General features: G+C 45.2%; 1 protein-coding gene across 1 annotated transcript in view; it reads left to right on the top strand.

Moving 5' to 3' along the window:
- Positions 1 to 24,523, top strand: part of IQSEC3 (IQ motif and Sec7 domain ArfGEF 3) — a 111,137-nt gene that overhangs the window by 50,813 nt on the left and 35,801 nt on the right. Inside the window, exon 3 of the mRNA XM_067307414.1 lies at positions 18,817 to 19,105. Within this exon, the coding sequence (XP_067163515.1) occupies positions 18,817 to 19,105 (289 nt within the window). The remainder of the gene's footprint in view (positions 1 to 18,816; positions 19,106 to 24,523) is intronic.

Here is a 24,523-nt window from a genome sequence, read left to right as displayed (position 1 = left end):
GAGGGTCACCGTGGGGCTGGCGTCCATAGCTGATAGCCATGCTGCTCTGGAATGCCTTGATATGCTGCTGGGAGAAGTTCATCAGATCATTATGGAGCCTGTCATCCCACTCAAATCCTGAGCAGGGTCCCCATTGAACCAGTGCAGTACAAAAGCTAAGTCAATCAGGACTGAAATACGTGGGTCAGACTTCCTGAATAGGCAGTCAGCTCCTGGGTGAGCCAGGCACATCACTAAACAAGCTCATCAGGGTTCCTGGTGGAGCAGCCTGGGACATAGGGGGTCCCTGTGCAGCTCTCCTGAGTCCTGCTGAGGGGACAGCTAGTCACAAGCAGTGCTGTGGTGAATTTGATAAACCAGCTCGGGTTTATTCTTTCTTTTCCCCCTCCATGATCAGGCATTTCCCTAAATGAGATAAATCCTGTCAGAACTGATGTCGCTAATAACTGTCAGCCATCTAGTTTTAATTAGAGTTTGTTTCATTAATGCCCCAACTCCTCTCTGTGCAGCGGATTAAATAATGTACTTGCAGCTCATTTACACAAACCCCCAAACTGCAGGGCTGAGCTGCAATCCTTTAATTAAACAGCCCGGCTGATCCCTACTGCTGCCTCGGCTCATCAGTCTAAGCCGATTAAAGAGAACAGGGACTAATAAAGAGCATAAACAGGGAAGTGACTCTCGTCTCTTCAAGGGACTTGGAGACTCCAGTGGCGATTGGCTGATGGCTCCTCCTCTGCCAGGAATCTTATGTCAGCCCACATCACCTCCTTCTGGGACCTGCAAGAACAGTTCTGCTTTTAGCTCCCCAGAAACCCAGCCTCATCTTGTGGGGGGAAAAAACCAACCCTTGGGGGACAGAGGAAATAAAGGGCAGCAAGGAAGATGAAGGTAAAGAGGGGTATCTAATACGAGGAAGTCAGAACAGTGATGGACAGGCAGACTAGTGAGAGCAGCCATGCAGCTCAAGTGTGGGACAGAACAAGGACACACAGAGTATGACTGTGAGAGGCTGGCAGTGAGGTCCAGGCTGGGGCAAAATTTGTCTCTGCTTGTGTTTTGCTGTGGTCGTTGTACGTTGTCCTTGTGTGGCCTCCCCTACTTTCTATCCCACAAGATTTTTGACTCTTTTCTTTATTGCCCATCCAGCTGAAAAGACCTTGGCTTCAAGTTGGTGGGTATCAATTAGGCACGTGTCAGTGTCTAACCATTAAACAGAAGCCAATTCAGTGAGGCAGTTGTGATAATTTCCACTAATCTTGTTCTCACTTGCTTCAGTGACTGCCACAAGCAGAGCTAACTCCCTTCCTTCTGTCTCCCTTCTCTCCTCTACCATGTGAATTCCTGGGGGATTAGAGCTTCATAAGTTTAACAGTGCAAATTGTCCACCTGGCTGCCCCGCTGGGGTTGTGCTAGGGATCAGCAAGACTGGTGCCGCAGGGCATGAACATTAGGAGACATATCTGTTCCCAGAGCCTTCACCCAAGAAGCCCAGAGCCAAAGTATAGTGTGAGGTGATGGCTGCAACAGGCAAATTCCTGTCACTGGGCTCTGCTTAGGGCTTCCCCATTTCAAACTACAGTGCAAAGCTTGGGCCATCATTTTCTGCGTTGGACCTGTACAGCACCTGACGCAAGGAGAGTCTTACTGCATGATCATGCCCTACCTTGCAGGTTGGGCCTCCACCAGGGATGCCAAAGATCAGGTTGAGGGGAATGAGGAGGCTCCATGATGATGGTAGTAGGAACTAACCCTGCTCTTTTGTTGAGATGCTGATTAGACTCTGATTTAGCCAAACCCTATAATTTCATATAGGAACTGCTCTTTTTCTTGCTGGCTTCTGCCTGTTAACAGCAGGGTTTCATTCTGGGAATTTGAATAGCCTAGTAATTGCATTTCCCACTTCTCCCAGTCTTGCACAGTGAAGACTGGCATCCCAGAACAATGTCCTTAAAATGTGTCCAGCAGCAACCCAGCTCCAACAGGATTACATACCATTTGCCTTTGTGTGAGGTAATGGGACTGAGATGAGAAAGATTTGTTTCTATTAGAGTAATGAGAGGAAATGATGGAGTCACAATCTAAGGGAACAGTATATTCATTCAGTTGCCTTTCATAGGCTTTTTGGAGCCTGCCTCTGGCTTGCCTGCAGTGCTGAATAAGAAATCAGCAGAAAAATCACCTCTGCTCCAGTGATGGGAAAAGTTCTGCAGAAATTATTAAAAGCCTGGGCCAGGTCTATTTTGGCAATGGGCATGGGGATAGCACTCGAGGGCTGAGGGATCACATCACAGAGGAGACTGGATAAGATCCAGCTATCTTTGTGTGAGGGGCAGGATCAGACCCCACACAGCACTTCTTTGGAAAGGGAGGGTGTTCCAACTGTGTGGGAGAAAGAAGGTCCTTCTTATCTGGAAGAAGTGAAAATGAGACCTGACCTGCTTTGAGGGCAAAGGAGACAGAGAATCTTCCCAGGAAGAGGAGAGGTCGGGGATCTGAACAGCATTGCCTGGAAGGGCTTGGATATGTACCATACTGAGTAGAAAGGCTGCGTTCTGAAAGGTTTAGGGAAAAGGTGGGCAAGCTCTGCTCATGGTATTTGTACATAATACATCCTCATGAGGTTTAACTTTCCAGTATGGAGAATGCTTCTTAGATCAGGGTTGAAACATGATCAGTGCAACTGGCAAGTGTTTACTTCATGATTATAGACCAATTAAATTGTAACTCAATATAGTTTAGACTTCAAACAGCTGCATACTTGTTTCTAAAGTACCTTCTGGATTAGTCACTGTCACAGACTGGTTACTGCCTGGCATTACTGCACCAATTACTGGAAAAGAGATTTGTAATTGATCCTCTTACTCATTGGTTACATCTCTAAGCCAGCCTTCTTTGCACTTCTGGTGAAATTCCCTCTTGCCCCATTTCTAACTTATTGAACCACTCAGATGGAATTATGTGTCCTTGCTGGAAGTGGTCCTTTGTGCTTGTCACCCCATTGCTGCATGTGGGAGGGTGAAAAGTGGGTGGACAGATTTTGGACAGTTCTTTGAAATCAAACCTTCAGACAGTAGAAACATATTTTTCTTCCCAGCTCCCTGAGCTGGATGAGAGCATGCTGCACCCTAAACAGCACACTGTTAAAAAACAAAATCTAATTTCCTTTACTTCTGGAGGTCTTTTGTCTCTGACTCTTTGTGTGTCTTTACCTGAACTGGCTGTTTTCATTGCACACGTACTAGCTGTGTGCCCTGTGAAGTCATGCTGCAAGGCACTGGCAAGAGTGCCGAGAATATTACCCACTGCATGGTCACAGCATCATGTCCCTCTTTGGCTGTCCACTGCTGTATCCCAGGAGCACCTCTCCTCACAGTACAACTTTCACTTTGCCCCTAGGCTATCCTAGGTCCTCCACCAGTCAGATCCTCCTGAGAGGTCCACAAGATTTTATTTGACTTGCTAATGCAATACCCCCTAAGGCTGGAGCCTATGAGGTTGATGGGAACTGAACCACTCTTCACATTAATCCGCCTTTTAGCTACCACCAAAGCATTTTAATAAAAAACTTGGAGTCAGGTAGGGAATAATGATTTTCCGCCAGTAGCCATCACTGTTTCAGCATTACTGAAGACAACTGAGCTACCCAACATTATGTCTGAACTTGTGAAGATTGACCCTACCTGACAGAAAGTGGTGCAAGTCCACTTCATGAAATGAGAAATTAGCCTTTCTGGCTTAGGATTGCTGGCAGGATGTTGAATCTGTAACCTGGAGGTGAGTGGTTCCTCTCAGCTCAGAGGTACTCAGTGGCTCTTGGTCCAGCTGTGAAATGTGATAATAATTCTAGTCTATATCAAATCAGATCTATGACCTATCACACAAAATAACATGACAACTTTGGCTAATTGGCACCCAGCTGGCAGTATCAAGTGCAAACTCCAAGAATAACTGGACCATGGATGCTGAATTCTCCTCTGATTCTTCACTGAGAACCCTCCATGTCAGGGTTACAACAACTGGATGTGCCAGTTTAAAGGAAGCCTCCATGCCCACAGTCTATGCCTTGTATGCTCTGGGACAAGTGACTTCAGCACGCTCCAGTCTGACTTCTTTTATTCCTATTAAAGTCCTCCGCAACAGTTTTGGAAAAGGCACAGGAGAAGTTTCAGCAACATTTCTGCTTTGCTAGCACATACTGTTTGTGCTTCTTTTCTCGTTTCTTTTCCTTATTGAGGTCACAGACATGAAGAGAGGATTTTTTTCTGCATCTTAACAGCTCATCTACTTCTTTTTCTTTCCTCCCTGTAGATTTAATAATCCTCTGTTCAAGATATTACAATTGGAGGTTGTGGGGATGCTGCAAAGAGACAGGGATGGGTCAACAAAGTTCATCTAAGTATTCCCCAGGTTCTCAGTTGTCAGAACTTTAATTTCAGTCTAACACAGACATGTGGGCCAGGAGTAACATCTGGACCTGGATTTCAACTCTTTCTAAACTTGGAGGTGAGTAGATCCTCTCTTTTTAAGACAGGACTAGCGGCTTTAATTGCTTTGCAGGAGCTCATGTTCAGAATCGCAAAGGTAATTTGTGCATGTAGATTCAGGGGAATAAGGAAGCACATATGATTATAAGTAAAAATTAGACTATGGTTTTGGAGAACGTCCTTAACATCATAGTTACCAACAACCTCGGAAATCTCTTACACGGAAGTACTGCTGGCAATTCTTCTGGTACTATTAGCTGGGAGAATTGGCTCTTTCTGGAAGCACATGAAGAAATAGGAGGTGGGTTTCAGTTGCAGTAGCTCAGTCCTGTAAAGGAGATCCACCAGGAAATTTTGACATAATTTCCTATATAGGCATTTCTCTGCTCCTTCACTTCAACAGCTGGTGCCACCACTTTCAGGCAGGTTTAGAGAACATGAAGGTGGGGAAGTAAAGTGAGGAATAGATGGGCTCTTCAACAGGAAAAGAAAGGTATCTCTGAGAGCAGCTGGAGCCTGCCTGTCATATTGGCTGCTTGGTTTGTCCTCTGTCAACTCCTTACTTCAGGAATAAGAAAGCTGGCAGAAGAGAGAGACCAAAAGAAACCAGTATGAAGCATCTCCTTTTAAAACTCCAAAGATATCTGTCAGACAGGTGTTCCCTGAAAACCTGAGGCTGTATCCAGCCATTGCATGGCTGTATGTCCTCCATTTCTTCCTTTGCTCTTGTTGCTTCTGTTGCCTACATGGGTCCTGCTCTAGAGCAATTCAGACTGGGATTCAGGCACTCTTCTCCCAAGTGCAACAGCACTTGCCATCTCATGGGCTGGAATAGTGGTAATGTCAGTGAGAGAAAGTCAGTCACAGCCAAACCCCGCAGTTGTGGGGGGCACTTCCACTGGCTACTGACATCAGTTAGTTGCTTTAATACTGGGTGACTCACTTGTGGCTTGCAAATGAGCCTGATGTTCTCCTCTCTGTGTTGAAAAGAATCCCCTGTCTATAACACAGCAACTGCTTAGTACCAACAGAGCACAATCTTGAGACTTTTCTTCCCTTCTCTGCAACTTTAACAGCTGCTACATCCTGAGTTTTCTGTGTAATAACACCACAGAGCTGCTTGAGAAGAGGCAATGAAGCAATGAGAGCTTTGGAAACAGTCTTACATCTAGTGCTGGGAAATGGACACAGAAGGTTGGTGAGGTAATAGCAGACAGGCTTTGGTGGAACTGATACCATTCACCCTGATCATTACTGGTATCATTTGACCTTCTGAACTGTATCAGTCAAGATCATCTGCAGAACCCCCAAAATTGGACCACTCCAGATCTTTTCTGCTGTAAGATGTATTCTGTTGAACTCACCAGATGGTCACAATGGACTCTCTGTCCACACACTTGCTCATGGCTTCCAAGGCAGAGAGATGGAGCAAGTATGTACTGAGAAATTGGCAAAGAAATGAAAAAAGAGCCATTGAGAAAGAGAGAAGGGGATGATTTCAGCCCAAGAAAGAAGGAAGTGCTACTGTAAGGGAAAAGGCCGTCAAAATGCTATAGAGAGAAGGAGAGTGATGGGAGAGAAGGAAATAGAAAAAGCAGGAAGTTAAAAAATAGCATGAAAGAAATAAGAAATTGGAGAGAAGAAGAACATGTGAACAGGGGATAAGTGAGCAGGTCCATTGGCCAGAACATTCCTGTTTGTGCCAGCATTCATTGGCAGTGACAGATATGAGACTCTGGCCTATTATTACACATTTTCTTGCAGTGAGATATCAATATAAAGGCCTTTTCTCTTTTCTGTGCTCTGCAATGCTAGCTCATGACTGTTCACATGGGAAGGTTTATCTGCAGGTCCATTTTCCAGCCATCCCCATGGGGCAGGCTCTGTGTTCAAATGCAATAAGCTCTCCTTTTGGAAAATCATGGCTATGCTTCAGAGTCCCTTCCCTTGTGTATGACCCTGCTAGGCTTTCAGCTCCTGCAAGAACAGCTCAAGAGCCTGAGCAGTTGAAGAGGAGCATGCTGTACAACTACTCAGGCCACTCTCGTTGGGTTCTGCAAACAGCTGGCTAACTGAGAAAAAGAGGATGAAATATGTGTTGGGATGTCACCCTGCCTGTTCAAAGATCACAGGAAAGCTGGAAACCACCCCATCTTCTGTGAGGACAGAGCCTTCTGAAGAAGAGCATCAAGATATAAACAGCAGCTGAGATTCAGTTAGATCTGGATGCCTAACTCCCTCAAGGCTCCATTCAGAGTCCGTGGCTGCAGTTGCTGGATGGGGCCCAGAAAGTGAACTGCAGTGCAAGGATGTTGCTTTTGAGAAGGGTGGAGTGGAGGATGCGATAAAGGTGGCAACAAGTAGGACTCTGTGGGCAGAGAGGGACTTCTTGTTTCCTGCCAGTGCGTGCCCTAAAATGGAACTTTCTGCAGAAATGCCCATTTCCTAAAGCCCTTTTCTTGCTGCTGTACATGGTGACTTGCCATTGTACTGGTTAGTTGGAAAGTTAGTGCAGTGGGGAGACAGAGGAGAGAGGCTGGACCAGTGGCTAACAGGAAGATGATAAGATGTCTAATGAGGACACTGAGAAGGATGATGTTTGTGTGGAAGACAGCAAGACTTTACCTTTCCTTTTTTCCTGCAGCATATCACAAAGCTGTCCATGTAAACATGCAGTACAACTGCAACAAGCCTGCCTCAGATACTGCCAAAACGCTATACAAAAGCAAGTAGAAATGCTGCTCAATACTGAGCTAATTTCAAAGATGTAAGCCCCACTTCCCAAAAGACTTCAATTTTCTGTCTTGGAGATTTGAAGCGAGGTTACTATGATGATATACAGGTTACTAAGTCCATACCTAGATGAAAGTGGTCTGGTCTTCAAAACTGTGGAGTCTACATAAACCTCATTGGGGCCAGTTGTACATTGAAAGCCAGCTTGCGTAATTTCAGATGAGACTGTTTGCTCCCTAGAGTGAGAAACCTTACTCTGGCAACACAGTTTGGAAGTGTGTGATAGTAACTTTTAACCATCTCTGGTTAGTATTTTGGTTGTTTACACATACAGAGTGTGCCGTCATGCCACAGGGAACTGTATTTGCCTAGTCGTGAGAGCCATGTGTTGCCTTTGTTATATCTTAGGCTGCTAGTTGTTGCTTTCCTGTAGACAAGTTATGATGCTGTTATCATTGCCTGCATATGGGGATTGATTGCAATCTCTCTTTTCCCATCTTATGGAGAAAGAGGGAGGAAGGTGGTAGGTTGCCCAATGTATACATAGCTAGAACTACTTTACACATATATCTTCTGGGGTCACTGATGAAATGGAATAACTGCTTGGAATTTCCCAGAATACACTAACATTAGAGAAGTAGGTGAAGGTGCACAAAAATGGACTGTGCATGATTGCACTGTAAAAAATATTGCTGGGCCGATACAGCTTATCTGGGTCTGATGAACATGATACAGGTTGACAGCGTGTAGGGCTAGATCCTCCATTGACTTTGATGGAGTCCACTGGTATGAGGCTATTCAGCACCAGCCATGGCTCTGTCCAACAACACAATGGGCTTGATTGTGTAAAGACAAAGTCCTGTTTTTCTTAGATGATCTTCCCCAGAAAGATCAATGTTTGACTACAAGATATAGGATGTGAATCATTTTCATCCCTTATAGGGAAGAAAAGTTGAAGTGTCCCTAGGGGCATCTGAGCTTGTATGACAAGATGGGTAAGCTGCTATGACATCCTGTTTTTCAAATGAAAATGAAAAAAAGAAAAGGAAATAAGGCGTCAGGAAAGAGAAGTGGCATGAAGTTGATCAGGGTGTGAATAAAGCAGCAGCAGGGAAAGTGGGTTGGAACTTGCAAGAGTATAGTTTTGTGCCTGCAGCACAAGACTGTGGTGACAGTCCCTGGATGGGGGAAAGGAGGAGGTGATGCTAACTATACTTTTTCTATCCTGGTCTTTGGCCATAGGCCAACCCCAAACCATGGGTTTGAACAAATTGAGTAAGCTGAAATCTGGATCAGATCTGCTTTCCTAAGGCTGGTGAGTGGTGTTTGGACTGTATTGAGTGTGGTGATCTGAGGCTCTGTTACTCTTTATGTTGAGGATGGCTGGGTTTCCTTCTCCTGGGTTTCACACAAACAATGGTCTTCTACTGGGCTGCAATGATCACAAGAGATGGAATATGTGAGATACCCAAGACCAGAAACAAAATGTATCTTGGTTACACAAAGGTATTCCTGTGACATGGCTCCCTTACTGCCCTCAGTGATCAATTACCCTGCTCCCTCAGGAAGGAACCCAGAGCTGCAGTCCAACCCAGGGTCTATCACAGCACACTGAAAAAAGAGAAGACCACAGAAGTCCTTGCCTAGGTCTGTAAATTCCAAGAGCTGTGTCCGTGACTCAGCTCACAGGTAGCTGGAATAGGAAAGCATTTTTTCCTATTGGAGGCTCTCCTATTGGAGAGGACTGAGGGGATATAAAAGGCTTCCTCCCATTCTGGAGGCTCTGCTACCTCCCAGCCCTGAATTCATCTCATTTTAGCAGTGAAATTCTATCTTCTGCATGATTGCACTGGCAGGCTTTTGTCAGTGAATTCGGTGATGTTCAAACCTGCCTCAGGGATGAGGAGCCAAGAGATCTGAGTCGAAGTGGCAGAAAGACTGCTGCTGGGAAGCCAAGTTTCTCTTTCCTGGGGTGCTGAGCGGGCAGTTACACTAATGCAGGCTGCCATCTGTTTTTTCCTCCTCTAAAAGGTCATGTTTACCAAACATTGCAGAGGCAAGAGGGGTCTGGAGTTAAAGTAAAAGCAATTAAACCCTACAGAGCAGGGGCCTCCTGCCCCTTCCCTGTACACTTGGTGCTTCTAACACCTCAGTGGTAATCACAGGTGCACTGTTTGATGTGGCCATATGTAACCCCCTCTGCAGTGACAGGCTGTGGGACCTCCTTCTGGTCTAACCCGCAGAGACAGCACAGCAACCACAGCCTGGGGCATCCAGTGCTGAGGTGTGGTGGGCAGCTGAGAAAAGGACTGTACTTCCTAGGCTGAGCCCTGTGCTCCTACAGCTGGTGAAATAGGAGGCATGGCTAGGAAGGAAGGAGAGAGGAGTATGCCAGAGAGATGGCCCAAATGTCATCCTGAGTTGTCACCTGGGCAGACATAGGAACTATAAGAAAATCTGTCTGAAAACCGCACCACCTGACACTCCCAGCCTTGCACCACAGATATCACTTCTCATTCAGTGGGAGCTGCCTTAGCTGTTCCAAGTCACCCTCTGGAGGAGCCTGTCTCTTTCTGTGAAAGTCTTGGTCAGCCTGGCCCTCAGACAGGCAGCCAGCCCAGACTGACATCTGGACAATCATCTTTGCACCATGAGGGCCTGGAATGCATCAGAAGAGCTCTTACAGCGTGGTTCTGTAGCAGGAGAAATAACGATGTTACAATGTGGGAATTAAGCAGTTTGTGGGGATCGTGTTTAAACTCTAGATCTGAAGTAGGGGCTCTGACTTCGGTATGTTGGACCCTGTGGCACCTGAGGCACTTGTTATTAATACATACTCCATCTGCTTAATATACATCTCACCAAGACTGCTTTAAGCAATGTTGAAAACATGTTGCCTGGTTCAGTCTGTGCTTAAAGGATGTTAAATTGAATTGATTTCCAGTATATTTACTGTACTGTACTGTCAAATCTATTGTACAGGTACGTGTGCCAGCTTTTTTTATGAAACAAGTAATATATGCTGGGATGGGTAATGAGCTCGGTTAATTATCATTAATTCCTCTTGAGTAAAACTAGTGTGAAAAGATGGCTCCGTGTCACTGCTCTGCAAGGTGTTACGTGAATGTAGACAAAATCAGAATCTTGTTCCTATTTTTGTCTGTGTTGGGGGAAACTGTCTGAGAAAGCTGCAGCTCAGTTGTCAGGGCATAAATTGCCAAGATCAAGTTCCAAGTTCCCTGCCTCTCTGGCAGGAGGGATTTTTGCCTTCCATCATTTTCTGCATGCTCCCAGAGAGTCATGCCTCCAAGTCACCCTAAACCCCAAACTTTAAAGCAAATCAGTAACAATTCTTTTGAGCTCAGACCCCCAGCATGTCAGAAATCTCTGAACCCTGAAAAGATCCCATAGTATACTATCAAGCCTGCCTCAGCCATTTTTCATTGAATTCTGATCAACCCATTCTCCATATGTTATTGGTATCCTCATGGAACACTAAAATGGAATAAACTGAAAAGGCACTTTGGACCCTGCTAAGTCAGCTTTTTCCCCCCCCCCCCTTTTTTTGTTTGTTTGTTTGTTTGAGCAAGGAGAGGAGAGAGAGGACAAGGGGATGCTGAAATGTCTTAAGGCAGACGGAGGACACATTCTTGCAGATTTGGGGTCTGGACTCCATATTCCTGACTCTTGCTAGTGACCTCTTTTTCTAATTCTCCAAATGGTGCTTTCTAAGGGATTTTATTCTGACCTCTCTAAAGCTTTGAAGTATCATATGACTCTCAGACCATGGTAATGCTAATTGCTTACAGCACTTTAGAGCAGCATATAGACAATAACCAACTGATCCTTGTAAGAGGCTCTGTGAAACAGATTCATAAATTATTGTGATCCTGCACAGCTAGTCCATGTAATTAGTCTTTGCCTCAGTTACAAGGCACCACCCTTCACCACTGTCTTTTTCTGGAGTGACAAAAAGAAAAAGTCAGTTCAGCCTGCATAGTGTTTTTGTAATGCCTCACACCCATAGCTTCCTCCTATCCAATTAGATGGATCTTTGCATCACCAGTGTACCTGCCAACAGGGTATCTGAGCACCCTCTTCTTGAGTGACTGGTTGCTTACACTTCTACCCAGGTCCAGAGGAGCCATTACTGATTTTGTTAGTCTGTTATTGCTCTTATCTATCTGCATTATTTTTTCTTGTAGGAGAACAGGAGCAAAGATACTTGTTTTGTGTCTTGACCACATGGGAGCTGTGTAGCTATGAAATTATCAATGAGAAATCTCAGTTTTCATTTCTCATAGGTCTAATGTTTATTGTGAAGACCTCTCTTGTCCTTGAGAAGAGTAGCTCTCCTGGCCTTAGAGCCCCATTTAGTCACTCAGCTACCCTGTAAACATTTCTTCAAGAGCTCTGAAAATTACTGCTCAAAGTATGAACTGATTCTGGTATTTGACAGCAAGGACAATGGAATGCAATGTCTGGAGCATCCAAGTTCTGTACTCCTGCCTATGGGTCTAGCTTGAAATTGTCTTGAAACATTTGGGGGTGGGGGGTTGCATGCTCTTTGTCAAGCCATCAGGCATGGGAATGCTCACACCTTACTCTCAGGATCCTATAAATAACCATGGTCCAGCTCCATAGCTGGTAGTTGGAAGCAAGATATTTGCCTAGTTGCAAATGTGTGTTTCCAATAAGAGGGAGGTGGGAAGGAGGATGCTAGGCAGTGTACCATCTTAATGGTGTGAGAACTGAGAAATATTCAAATCTCTCCCAGGACAGAGGATGACACAACAGCTCCGTACAGATACAGGGAGCTGATGCTACCAGGAATGGGCTGGTGGGCATCTCTGGCTTAGAAATCAGGTCTCACTGATTTGGACTTTAAGTTTCTATAATACCAGCAGGGGAGAAAAAAAGGAAGTCTGAAAGAAACCTCTCCACAATACCATTTTTTCTCCTTCTCTCCCTACATTCTTCGCTCATTTTTCTCCTTATACAAAATCTTCCTGAGAAATCTGCACATAGAAGCTAAATCCTGGAAGTCTGATTTACTTGTGCTGGACATCATTGACAAAAATATGTATTGGTGTCCAGATGAATAGCCTCAGTGAGAGCTTTCTTACCATCGTGCTTTCTGGAAACAAACACTAAGATTTAAACCAGAATCCTGATATCCCTGTTTTGAAATATGCTTCATGCTAGATTAGCTATAGTGTTTCATTTAAGCCCTGAGCCAGATTGTCTGTAACCACCATCTTTGTTAACAAAACTGTTTTCTATCTACAGCAGGCATATAAGAGTTAGCAGTGCAAAAGCAGCAGGAGATACCTGAAACATTAGACAGATGTGTTTTCTACAGCAGATGAAGTTCACTTGTAATAACAACTAAACTAGTTGCTATGGGTCATAAAAGTCATGTAGGAACATCTAGAAAGAACAAAACAGCTGAATTTGTAGTCTTCGTCTTTTATCTGATTGAGAGTGATTTACATTAACTTTGAAACTTTCAATCAAACAGAATTCAAAGCACATTGCCAACCTTCCCTACCTGATTGCACAACTGGCAGAAAATTGCTTCATTTATCATGCAAAGGAAGCTGTAAAAAATGTGAAAGGCAGTGGCATATGATACTTTAGGACAGCAAGCAAAGAATTCTGATTACAGTTGAAACTGCAGGGATGATGCTGGGATACAGAACTAAATTAACCTAGTTGGAGTTTGGCCAGGACATTGAGATTCACACCTTAGACTCTGCGTGGGATTTTTAATTATTACAAATGGCTAGAAAATTTTTCTCATCCAAGAAACAGAACATGTAATAACTCCATGCTTCTCCTTCTACCCATGGCCAGGATATTTGACTGTACAATGACAAGAGAATAGCAACACTATCCCCATAATTTGCTTACAGCAATGTCCTGAAGCACCTCAGATTTTGCCACAGGGATCTTACATGTAGTTTCTATCCTTGCCCTATTTATTTTTCTTACTTTTTTTTTTATTACTATGGTTACAATAGTCCTCGAGACCCTCACTTATTAACAAAAATTGTTCTCTACCAATACAGATCAACTGTGTCACTGAGGGCAGAGGGAAAGGATCAGGACCATTAAGGTTTTAGCCTGTATTTCATTGCAGTATCAGTTTGGATCATTAGCAATGTGCTGTGTCTTCCATATAGGGGCTTCATCCATTACTGCTATTGGAGAACAGAGAATAGGCCTCCCCAGAACACTTCTTTGGAAACAGATTTAAGATGGGAGTGAACTTGGGAGGAAAAAATGATTGCTGCTGGAACCACAGGGCTGCAATGCTAACATTCAGGCTGCTAAGCAAACTCTGTTTTACTCCTTTTTCTGTTGCTTATAAGTCACTGAAGTTTCCCACATCAAGCTGAAATTTCCTGGGTTCTGTCTCTGGCCCAAAGGTGAAGTAAGTTTGTTTTGTTTTGGGGACTTTTTTTCCCCCACTAAATATAAATGATTTAGCCACAAAAAAGGTTGGAGATACTATTCCCACTTCAGCAAGAATATTTGTATTGCTTTCTGAACAGCTCAACAACCAAACCAGCAGGGGGTTAAAAAGTTTATATTTAGCATAGAAACATCTAGCTGAAAAATGCCTTTGAGTGCTTCAGTGAAATCTGATTTTGATTTGACCAAGTTTTAACCCTCAGAAAATTCCATGCTGCATAAGCACAATACAGTCTATATGGGTGTTTTCACTGGGCTCAGAAAGGTGGAGGAGGAAGGCAAGGTTATATATGTGTGTGTGGTTAGCTGATGTCCTTACCCTAGCAAAGTGTCTTTAGGGGCTTCAGTTATGCAATGTGAACAGAAGCACTGAGGTTAATGGTTCTTTTCAGATATACGTAACTGAACGTGTTCACTTAGTGTTTGCAGTCTCAGGGCCTTCCTGTGTCTTGAGGAATATCCTGAATGTCTAACGAAGTTAAAGAGGGTTTCTGAGCATTTTGGGTTTGTCCAAGGCTCACTTACGTAATACAGAGATCAGGGGGCAAAGGATAAGGTCCTTTGTAAGGTTGGAAGGAAGAGCTTCAACGCTGCTGTGCTTCAAATGCTGCAAATTCTTGGAGAGATCTCTCTCCTCTGGATCCCCTGAAGGGAGACAGGGATGAAAGGCCAACCTTGGGAGCCCTCTGTGTGCAGAGGCACTTACAGGACTGGCATCCAGTTTTCATTTTGCAGGTCACCTGAGCCCACACTACTTACAGATCCTCGCAGTAAGCTGTGACAAAGCCCATCCTGGGGTGGCCTCAGGGCCATGCAAGGGAGGATGCTAGGTTGTCATTTCTACATGATGCTGTAACTGCAAGAGCAAATGGAATCTGGGAAGATGTGCAGAAAGTGGGGCTTTGCTCACACCACAGGTAAGTGCGCACTGGAGAGTGCTTTCTGTGCACTGCCTGCACATGAAGTGTCCACAGAAACACTAGAGTGCTGAACTAAGGTGGACCTTGATGGATAAGTCATGGAGCTAGGTGGATGTTTTAGCCTCTAGGCTGACCTAAAGGCTCCTCTACCTAGCAGCGTTCATACTGGCCTGGTGGCTAGCCAGATTGTTCCCTTTTCAAAAATTGGCCCACAAACATACCCATTAGCAGAACTACAAAGTCCTGGAAAGTGAAGCTCTTTCTTCAAAGGCTTCAAACAAACAGATGAGCACCACCTCTAGGCACTCCCAACTCCTAAATAAAGGGAGCAAGGATACTCAAGTTTCAGGGCTGAACATTCAAAGTTTGAGTTGGATGTATGGGTTCAACACTACCCACTTCAGTTCTTGCTTCATGCTTCATCTAAAACATGTGCCTGTTCCTGACAACTCTGATTTTGAAAAATAACAATTTGAATTTATGGCTTTCTCAGTTGTAAGCCCAGCAATTATTGGTACTGCCAGAATACAAACACTATGACCTTGACCTCATTGTGTCTCAGAAAAGACATCCTAGAACAGTACAGCCCCCCCCCCCCGACAATGGGAGAGAAAGACTGACAAACTCAAGTGAGACCAATGGAAAGTGACTAAAATTACAGGGGTCTGGAGGGAGCTGGATTTGTTCAGCCTGGAGGAGAGAGGAGAAGAGGGATACAGGGATGATGGAGGCAGATTCTTCCCACAGGTGCACAATGAAAGGATGAGAGGCAATGGACACAAGCTGTAACGTGAGAAACTCTGTCTTGATATTAAGAAAAAAAACCCACTGTGACTGTGCTGGAGCGCAGGAACAGCTTTGTCAGGGCACAGCAAGGGCCAATTGCTCTTTGTGGGCCATGATGCCAGGAGCTGCTGAGGATCCCTGGGCTGGCAGGGCAGGGCCTCACCAGCTGGGGCTCATCCCACTGCCCACAAGGGAGCACAGCACACTGCGGGGGCAGCTGGGGGCAGCCCCAGGCCTGGGCATGAGGCACCTCCATTAGGCTGGGGATGGGACAAGGCTGGGCCAGCTGGTTGGCCTGCGGGTCAGGGTCTAGATCAGGCCTGGTGAGGGTAACCAGGGTCAGACACAGCCCCGTGATGGCTGGGCAGGGCTGTGGTGACAGGGCTAGGCCAAAGCCAGGCCAGGCTAGGCAGTCAGTCCGTGGGTTGGGATCCAGATTGATTGGCTCGTGGCTGGGCAGGGGCAGGGCCATAGCAGGGCTGGAGACCAACACTGCTACGGTGTCATGGAGCAGGGACTGACAGCCCTAGACTGGGCCTCGGGCTGGGAAGGATAGGGGGACGCCCCAGGGGAGGCTGGGCAGGGCCAGTAAGAACCAGTAGTGCCCTTAGGGCCCTGACTACATTGTCCAGAGAACCTGGGGAGCCTTCATCTCTAGAGACATTCAAAACTTGACAGTACAAGGCCCAGAGCAACCTTATCTGTCTTTGAAAATGCCCCTGCTTTGAGCAGGGAGTTGGAGTAGGTTTGTCACCTCCAACCTTTCCTTCTGAACTAAATTATTCTATGATTCTATAAAGCTTACTGTTTTTCCTTCCATATTAGCTGTGCATGCAGGATATCCTGCCATAATGAATGTTGCTTGCTCAGATTCTAAACTCCATGGGACAGGAAACCAAACAGGTAGCACACACTGGAGGGGACATAAAGCCTCACAGAGCAATAGGTCCCAATCCTGCAAAATCTTGTGCACACACTTCATGTTCTGCCATGAGCACTCTGACAGCAGTCAGTGGAGGCCCTCAGAATAGTATAGCTAAGCACATGCGTGAGTGTTTAGAGGGCCATTGTGTCAGGGAACATTTTCTGACATTTACAGTCCATTTGTGCTCTCAGGGATGTCAACTAGCTCTCTAGTCCACTGCCTCAGGTCCTGACCTGCCCTAAAAAAAGTCTGCACGGCATGCTATGCACTGTGGTCTTGACTCAGCTAAGCAGTTTGGGATATGCTGAAGTGGCCTGCTGAATCAGAGTTTGAGTCTAGCTGAAATTGCTTTGTAGGACACAGTCCAGTTCCCACTGAAATAGTTGTGAGATTTTTTGTGTGCACTTCAATGAGAACATGATCAAACCTATGTTCACCTGGTCATCCCTTTAGCTGAACATGAAAATTACTGCATTGCTGGTTAAAATGAGAACGGATAGAACAGAGGTTTCCAATAAAAGTGTTATGGTGTGAGCTGTAAGGGGAAAGTTTGTTATTAATGTTGCCTGGGATGTGGATGGACATAGAAAAGGAGTTAAAAATGAATACATGGTATACATGTACACCTTTTGGTTTAGAAAAAATAGTGTACAGAACATGGAGAGGTTTTATAAGGTGTACAACATAAAAGGACAGTTTTATGCCTCATTTTAAAGGGGGTATTTTCTGATTTGTGAGTATGCTACTATGTCACTTTAATATACTTTTGACAAAGTTGTTTATGTAGCATTTATGCAAGAGACTGGTTTCTTCTGTGAATTTGTTTTTCTAACTCTAACTGGTGACTACATGAGTGTGTGTAAAAGTAGAAGCTTTCTACCTTTAAATCCTCCTTCTTCCTTAGTTCTGAAGTTGGGATTTTGTGTTTGGCTTGTCAACGTGTCCTTTCAGAAAGAATATTTATAAATTTGATTTTAAAATCTTTTGAAAGGAAGAGGAAGAGTTGCCATTGGAAAGAACAAACTTCATTTTAAAGTACTAGTAAGTATTCAAAAGTGCTCTGAGGCTTAGGAGGTAAAGTCCATTTACAGCTATAAGATGTGGACTTTTACGTGCCTACAGCACTTTTGAAAATGAAACTTAAATGCTTCTAAGTGACTTGGGCACTACTGAAAATTGTATCTGATTTCCCTGATTTTGCTCTGACACCAACACTCATCGTGAAATGACTTTGCTATCTAAATGACAGAAAACTGATCCTATACGGAGCAAATCCAAGAGGAAGAAATGAAATTCAGAAGTGAAGAATTAAATAATTTAATGGTGCTTAAAGATAGGCAAAACACATCCATGGTTTCAATGGAACTAAATGCATTGGTTCTGTAGTAATTATTTCTGAACCAGATGCTGCTTTCAACTAAGCACCAAACCCCTGGCAACCAATGGAACTGTATGTGATTTATGGTGTGCAGGAGAACCTAGAGTCCACTCCAACAGGTCTGCACACTCTTGAAAATCACAAATTATTCCTCTGTAGCCACTGGGAGGAGATTGATGTAACATGAGAGGAAAAACCAAACAAATGGGCCAATAGTTCAGACAGTACCCCCGAATACCAAAATCTTTGAAATTGGATGATTTCACAAAACATTTGGCAAGAGAGGTTAACAAAAGAATTCCTCACCTCTTCAGTATATCAGACATATGCTAATCATGTCAGCTCTCTTAGAGTGCACTGTTAGACACTGGTTTTATCCAATTACTCCTATGGCTGACAGGAGGAAAGGGTGTTTTCCTTTCTCCATGAGATTTCAGTGGCACAGCAATCTGCCCTGTAGGTCAGAAAGAAACATCTTCTTTTATAGAAGCTCTGCAGCTTGCTATGGCTCCGTTGCAGACATGCTTTAAAGAGTCAGGATCTCAGGGCAGTCTGAATGTTTCTGTTGCATCTTTATACTCTTGACAGTCCAAGAGTTTCTCTGGAAACTTTGCAGCATTCAGCTGCCCCTGTACCATTTCCCTCATGCCCTTAGAAATTCCAGGGGAAAATTGGATTCTTGGGGTCCAGGCTCCATGGCAGATGGGACCCCAGGACACACAGGGAGTTGGCAAGTGAGACACAGAGGTGACTGCCAGGTGCCACCTGCTTTGGGGAGCAGGAGAGAGATCCTTAGGCAATGACACCCTCTTTGGCCCCTCACCTTCTACTGCAGCACCTTGAGTGGAGGCAGCTGTGCAGCTCAGGGAGTTGCAAGACTAGTTCATGCGGTGCGTGCAGCACAGGTGCCTGCTCTTTGGGAGGGAGGGATCAGAGCTCTGACTGCATCAATGTACAGTCTTGATTCATCTCTGAGACTCTTTCCAGCCCCAGGCTCCCTAAACATTTAAAATGCAGATCAGTGAATGAGTATAGCAAACAATAACAATCATAAATAATACAAATAATAAAAACAAATAAAAAAGCAAAAACATTGCATTTTGTTCACAGTGATGATCCCTGCGGTTCCACAAGCAAGAAAGCCGGGTGTGAAACGGAGGATCCGAAGGAGACCGGCAGACACAGTGGCCAGGAAGGCAGGTCCGACACCCTGACGCTAAAAGCCCAGCATGCGGAGCTCCAAGAAGAGCAGGCAGCGGGGTGTTCCCCTCTGGTGCAGAAGGCGAGCCTTCACCACACGGGCTCCCCAGTGAGAGTGCAGCGCAGCAAAGGGACGGCTTCGTGTTCCCATGCGGCTGCCTCCGATTATGAGCTCTCCCTTGACCTAAAGAATAAACAGGTACAGAGGCTTCCTACTCAGGCTGTGGGAGAAGGGGATGGGGTGGGTGGGACTGCATTCACACTGTGGTGGACCATATCTCTGCAAATACTTTAGCTTCCCATTTACCTGAGCATTTGCCCCACCTGAGCAGGCCTGGTCCTTTGGCTATGTGGGGCTGGTGGAGGAAATAACTTCCCTTCTTCTGCCTGCCATAGTCCTTCACCCAAACCCGCTGGGCTCTGCTCCTCGTTGCCTGTGTTCTGCGGTCCAAAATGCACCCAGTTACTCAGATGTGATTGTAGGTTTAGAGATGGGTTGTGGGCAGCCAGATGCATGGTGCCTGTAAGGGCTCCCAGCAACAGATTGTCTCAGGTCAAAGATCTCCAAGTGCTCTTGTCCTCTTGGGTCACTCTGGGCAGGCCCCATGAGCTCTTCTACATTAGCGTCTTCAAACCACGAGCTTTCTGGGGAAGCAGGGTTGACTCAATAGGTGTCCTGCACAGCATCTACCATAGTGTCAGTGTATCGCTATCATCACCTCCTTCAACACATCAATGGATACTTGAGAGACAGGCAGGTTCACCAGGCTGAGAGAAAATGATTCAGTCCTTCGAACTGCAAGCCCTTCCTCCTATGCCTGAGGCTGCAGTCGGGCTCCAGAGCACTGTCTGCCCATCTCTAGCTGGGTCTCCTGATATAACTTTTGGCAGGGGGATAGCCAGACTGGGGCTAATGGCAGCTGGCCTCCTCACTCAAAGGAAGTAATGGAATGTGCCCCCCCACACTGCATCTCTGCAGATTACAGCCCAGGAGAACTGTTCTGCAAAGCAAAACATAAGAATTGATTCTGACTTTTCCCTGGAATGGCAACTCAACTGAAGAGTAATATAATATTAATATACAGGCCCTGCAGGATGGGAGATAGGGAGTACAAATGAGCGGTAGTAACAGTGTCCAGATTGTGTTCAGTGGGAGAATTCAGAGGGAGCTGTGCTATTGCAGATGAGGATGAAGAAACAGTGGTCTCAGCTAACAAGGTTCCCACAGAAGAAACTGCTATTCCTGGGAGACCTTTGTGCCATTTCCCTCAAAGTATTGCTGCTGTCCCAAAACAGACATGGTAGATCAGTGGCCCACTAAATTCCTGAGCAGCAAAAAGACCTTAGTTCTTTAGCTCTGTCTTTCTCAAGTACTGCATACCCAACTCGACTTGGACAGAATTCTTGCTTCACACCAGTGAAACAAACAGGAGAGACTAATTAACTGACTTCACAATCTAATGTGACATATCCTCAGGGTGGGCCAGATCTTGGCTGGTATATACAGGCTTAGTCTTCTTGATGCCTTAGAGCTGTACTGATTTGTCCTGGGGAGTGTCTGCCCTGTGATATTTTAAGGTCATGTTGTCTTATGACTGTTCTTGCAGCAGAGACCAGACCTGCTCTGGATGCATGTGAGACAGAGAGACATGTTAGCTGCTTGTTCATGACGTTTTGGTGCCCTGCAGTACTGTCCTTGCAGGGACCTTGCCTATCTCATAGGTGGAACTGCTTTTCTCACAGCTAAGGGAGGATTACAGTATGTGTGCTACTCCAGCCTGATGGATGTCCTCAGTGAATTGCCTCCTGCTCTGGAAGGGGGGATTTTCAGGGAGGGAAGAGTATTAATTCTTCCACTTTTACACTCTGTTGTTATCTGCTTTCATAGGTGTTCCTGTTGACTTACTTGTCAAATAGGTTCTCTTGAATGGGAACAAAGGTGGTAGGATCCTCACAGCACTGTCCCAGTATTTACCTAGTCATAGCACAAATTTACTACTTCCTGTAAGTACTATTAGTGTGTTACAAACAGGTGGAAGGAGAATTTTTAGTCTTGCAGTGCTGCTGAAGTCATATTTAGCTTTGGGGGAGGGCTGAGTGCTGGTAAGAAAGGAGGGCAGGATACAGCTTCCTCTGTGACTCATTTACCAGCCATTGCTTCTCAGCACAACACTAGAGGGCTGGTGAGTGAGGTCATGACTCTCCTTGCTGTCCATCCCATGAGACAGAGTGTGCTGACAGAGCAGAAGCACACCATGTTGGGAAGTTGGAAGGGTAACTCAGGTCCTGAAGACTGTTTTCCCTGAGTTTATGTTCTGCTGGAGAGCTGGGAGAATGGAGAGGACAGCAGAATAGAGCAGCACACTTTCAGTAAGTACATGATCCCCACTAATGCTGTGCTGAAAGGCTGGCAGATGTCCCTTGTATGAAGGAAAATATCCCATTAACACATGGTCATTATAACAATGTTCTTCCATTGTGAGAGGTTGGTGGGAGGGAGAGGAGTTAAGAAGGGGTGACAGAGTAGATGTATTCTCTGTATTTTTTTTTAACAATGCATACATTAACTTGAGCAACTCAGATTTTGTCACTGAGCCTGATTCTCCTCAGTTAACACTGAGGCATGCAGCCTCACTCAGTAGAAGCCCCTGTGCAAAACTAGTGCTAACTTAAAGTAAGGTCAGGCCCACTGTCTCCTGGAAAACTTGTGGTTTTATGCCTATAGGCAACAAAGCCATGGGGTGTGCACCTCAGATTTATGGCCACATCCAGGTCTGGCACTTGGGCTTGCCTTGGGCTGGACTTGTTAAAGCTCCCTCCATGTGCAATCCCTTACAACAATGGGTATTTCCCAGACATTTCTAATTCAGCCACAAGGCCTGAATTGCTTAGACTAAGTATTCATGTTGAGGCCCAGAAACTTATTAAGCTAATTATTCTTTAAAATCCCCCTATATTTCCCCTTCTGCTTTTCCCTTCCTTTGGCTCTGGCTGTCGGATCATTCCCCAGAGAAGAGTAGTTTTAAGTAGGCAATTACTTGTGGTTGATAGGGTTTATTAGGAGTAGGAGAAGGCCAGTCGCCTTTCTTACCTCTCAGTTGGGAAGAGAAGGTTCCTTCAGCAAGCCAGACATACATCTCCATTACCTGTGACTGCTGTGGTGTGTTAATGGGTGCCCTTCCTCCTCTTGAGAGGAGAGAAATGGACCAACAACTGTATGAATTCCTTAATTCCTCTGGGATGTCAGTTAGCTTGGTCTGGTAGCAAATGTGAATATCTCAGACTTCAGTAAACAGTATAAATGTCTGAGCTATGTTAAGGGGAGAGAGACAGAGACCTGTTCCTACTGAGCAAGGGTTGGGAGGGCAAAGGGTGGGAGTGCTGCTCCTTACTTTGCTAGTCATCTCAAACATCCTTTGGGCCAGCCTCCAAGTCCTTCTAACCACAGATGCAAGATGCTGTAAGACTCCCCCTGCTCTGGATGGGAGCACACTGCATGAAGAACGTGTCCTTGCACTCCTGGTGTGAGCTGGACAATAGACTAGGTTGGGAGTCCTCTCACTTTACATCTTGTTATGCTGCTTAATGTCTTGGCCCTTTGGGAGGACTGAGATAATGGACTGCAACAAGCTGGTGATTGTACTGACAGCTTGCACCGTTCCTTTAGATTCTTAGAAGCGCCTTTTCTCTTAGTAGTTATTAAAGTCTGCCTTTTTGGGAACTGTCCTTGCATGAGAGAAACTGGCCTTTTATTTCAGATCAGCAATGACTTCTTGTCCTGGGCTTTAATAAGATCAGAGCATATGAATTTCACATTTCCAGAATGGCTGTCACCTCCTTGGAAACCTCAGATAATTATAAGGCTGTTGCTTCTGCCTTATTTTGTATCTTACTATTATTCCATCCTTCAGATATCTGTGTCTGTCCCTCCCATTTGTTCCTCTTTCCCTCCCAACACAATTAGCTCTACATTTTGATTAACCAGGCCTTTATATTAAGTGCTCACAGTCAGTTGCCAGTAATAACTGTCTGGGTTGGGTCTGTGCAGGTTATTGGCTTAATTTGCATGAATCTACATGAGCCTTCCTCATGGAGGGAAGGGCAAAAGATAACTCAGACTCTTTCCAAGGAGGCTGCCTTTGGAGATGTGTGCCAGAAGTGCTGGTTTTATGGTGGAATTTAAGATGGTCATTTTGGAAGGAAGGACAAAGAACCCTGGCAAAACTCTTCTGCTGGCTACCCAGAACCTCTTCTTGCCCCTGTATTTCTGCTCCTCTTTCCTGCCACATGAAACAAACAAACTCTGGGGACACAGAGACACTCTGTTTATCCAAAAAGCCTACTGATGAGTCTTGCAGTAAATAAAGCTGAATCCACAATCCTTGTGTGGGTGATTTCTAGCATCAGTTTTGCAGGCCCTTTCTGGAAGGGCAAATATTAGGCCAATATTTTCCAAGTCAGGAGTAAGCAGAGCTCTGAGCCAGCTGTCTCTACTAGAGCAGTGACCGACCCCATTGCTAAGCAAATTACTAGTATTTGTCAGTGCTAGGCTTTGATGCTTGCTTTATATAGATGTGAATTCAAGAGCAAGGCAAACTGAAAATTGTACCTTATGGCTGAGCACAAGGTAAAGGGTCTCTGCTTCATTCCCAGAAGGGGAAGCACAAAATATGTGCTCCCCCTACTCCTTCCAAGAAATAGCAGCTTCCCACCAAGTGCAGCAGGGACTTTAGACCTACTGCTGCCTGGGAAGTTGGGGCAGTAGAGGTCAAGGCTTTCAGTACCTACTCCAGCAGCTGGGATACCTGTGCAGGAGCAGAAGGGCTGGGCTCATGTTGCTCCTCTTCTCCTGCCATCTCCCAAGGTCGTATCAGCTTTCCCTACTTCTAGAGCAGTTAATATTGGAAAGATGACAGGGGTGATTTACACTTCTGTCAGCTGTCATTCCAGGCCTTCACTTGTAGCTAGATCACTTGCTGATGATTTTCTCTACAATTTACATATTGTTACAAAAAAGGGAAAGAAGAGGGGAGCAGATGAAAAGACATGACTCTGTGAGCTGGGGCTCATGGCTCAGTCTGGCTTTGACTATACAAAAACAATTTGTATTTAACCTCAGATCTTCTGTGAGCTCACTCTTTCACCCCATCAATATTGTGCTAGCAAGGCATGGTGTGAGGGGCAGGGGTATATATCTGGCAATGAAAATGCCTCAAGTAGTCAGTAAAATACATCTTTACTTTAGATCTGCTAATGAGTTCAGACTCACTACATGAATGATGTAGCGACTCTTCTGTTAGTTAAGGACTGAATTTCCGAGCACTCCCAGTCTTGTACTTCATCTTTTTCTGGGCTTCTACACACACACATGTATAGACTACAGTCTGTCTGCACCTGTGCTCTGCAGCATGAAGTCCAGACAATGGAGAGTTTAGCCAGTTGTTCAGCCATAATCTCAGTGAAGAGAATTTGAGTTTATCCTTTTTTTCCCCTCAAACTCTCCATCCATCAATATCCTCACACCATCTCCCTTGTTCTCTGTCAGTCAGTCACTGAGATATCAAACATCCTCCTGTAGCATGTTAGTGAAATCCCGGTTGCACAAGGAGAACAAGGA

This window comes from Apteryx mantelli, chromosome 1 (assembly GCF_036417845.1).
Source record: "Apteryx mantelli isolate bAptMan1 chromosome 1, bAptMan1.hap1, whole genome shotgun sequence".
NCBI classification, from domain to species: Eukaryota; Metazoa; Chordata; class Aves; order Apterygiformes; family Apterygidae; genus Apteryx; species Apteryx mantelli.
Note: the sequence above shows the minus strand (reverse complement) of the source record. Positions and strands in the feature narration are given on the sequence as shown.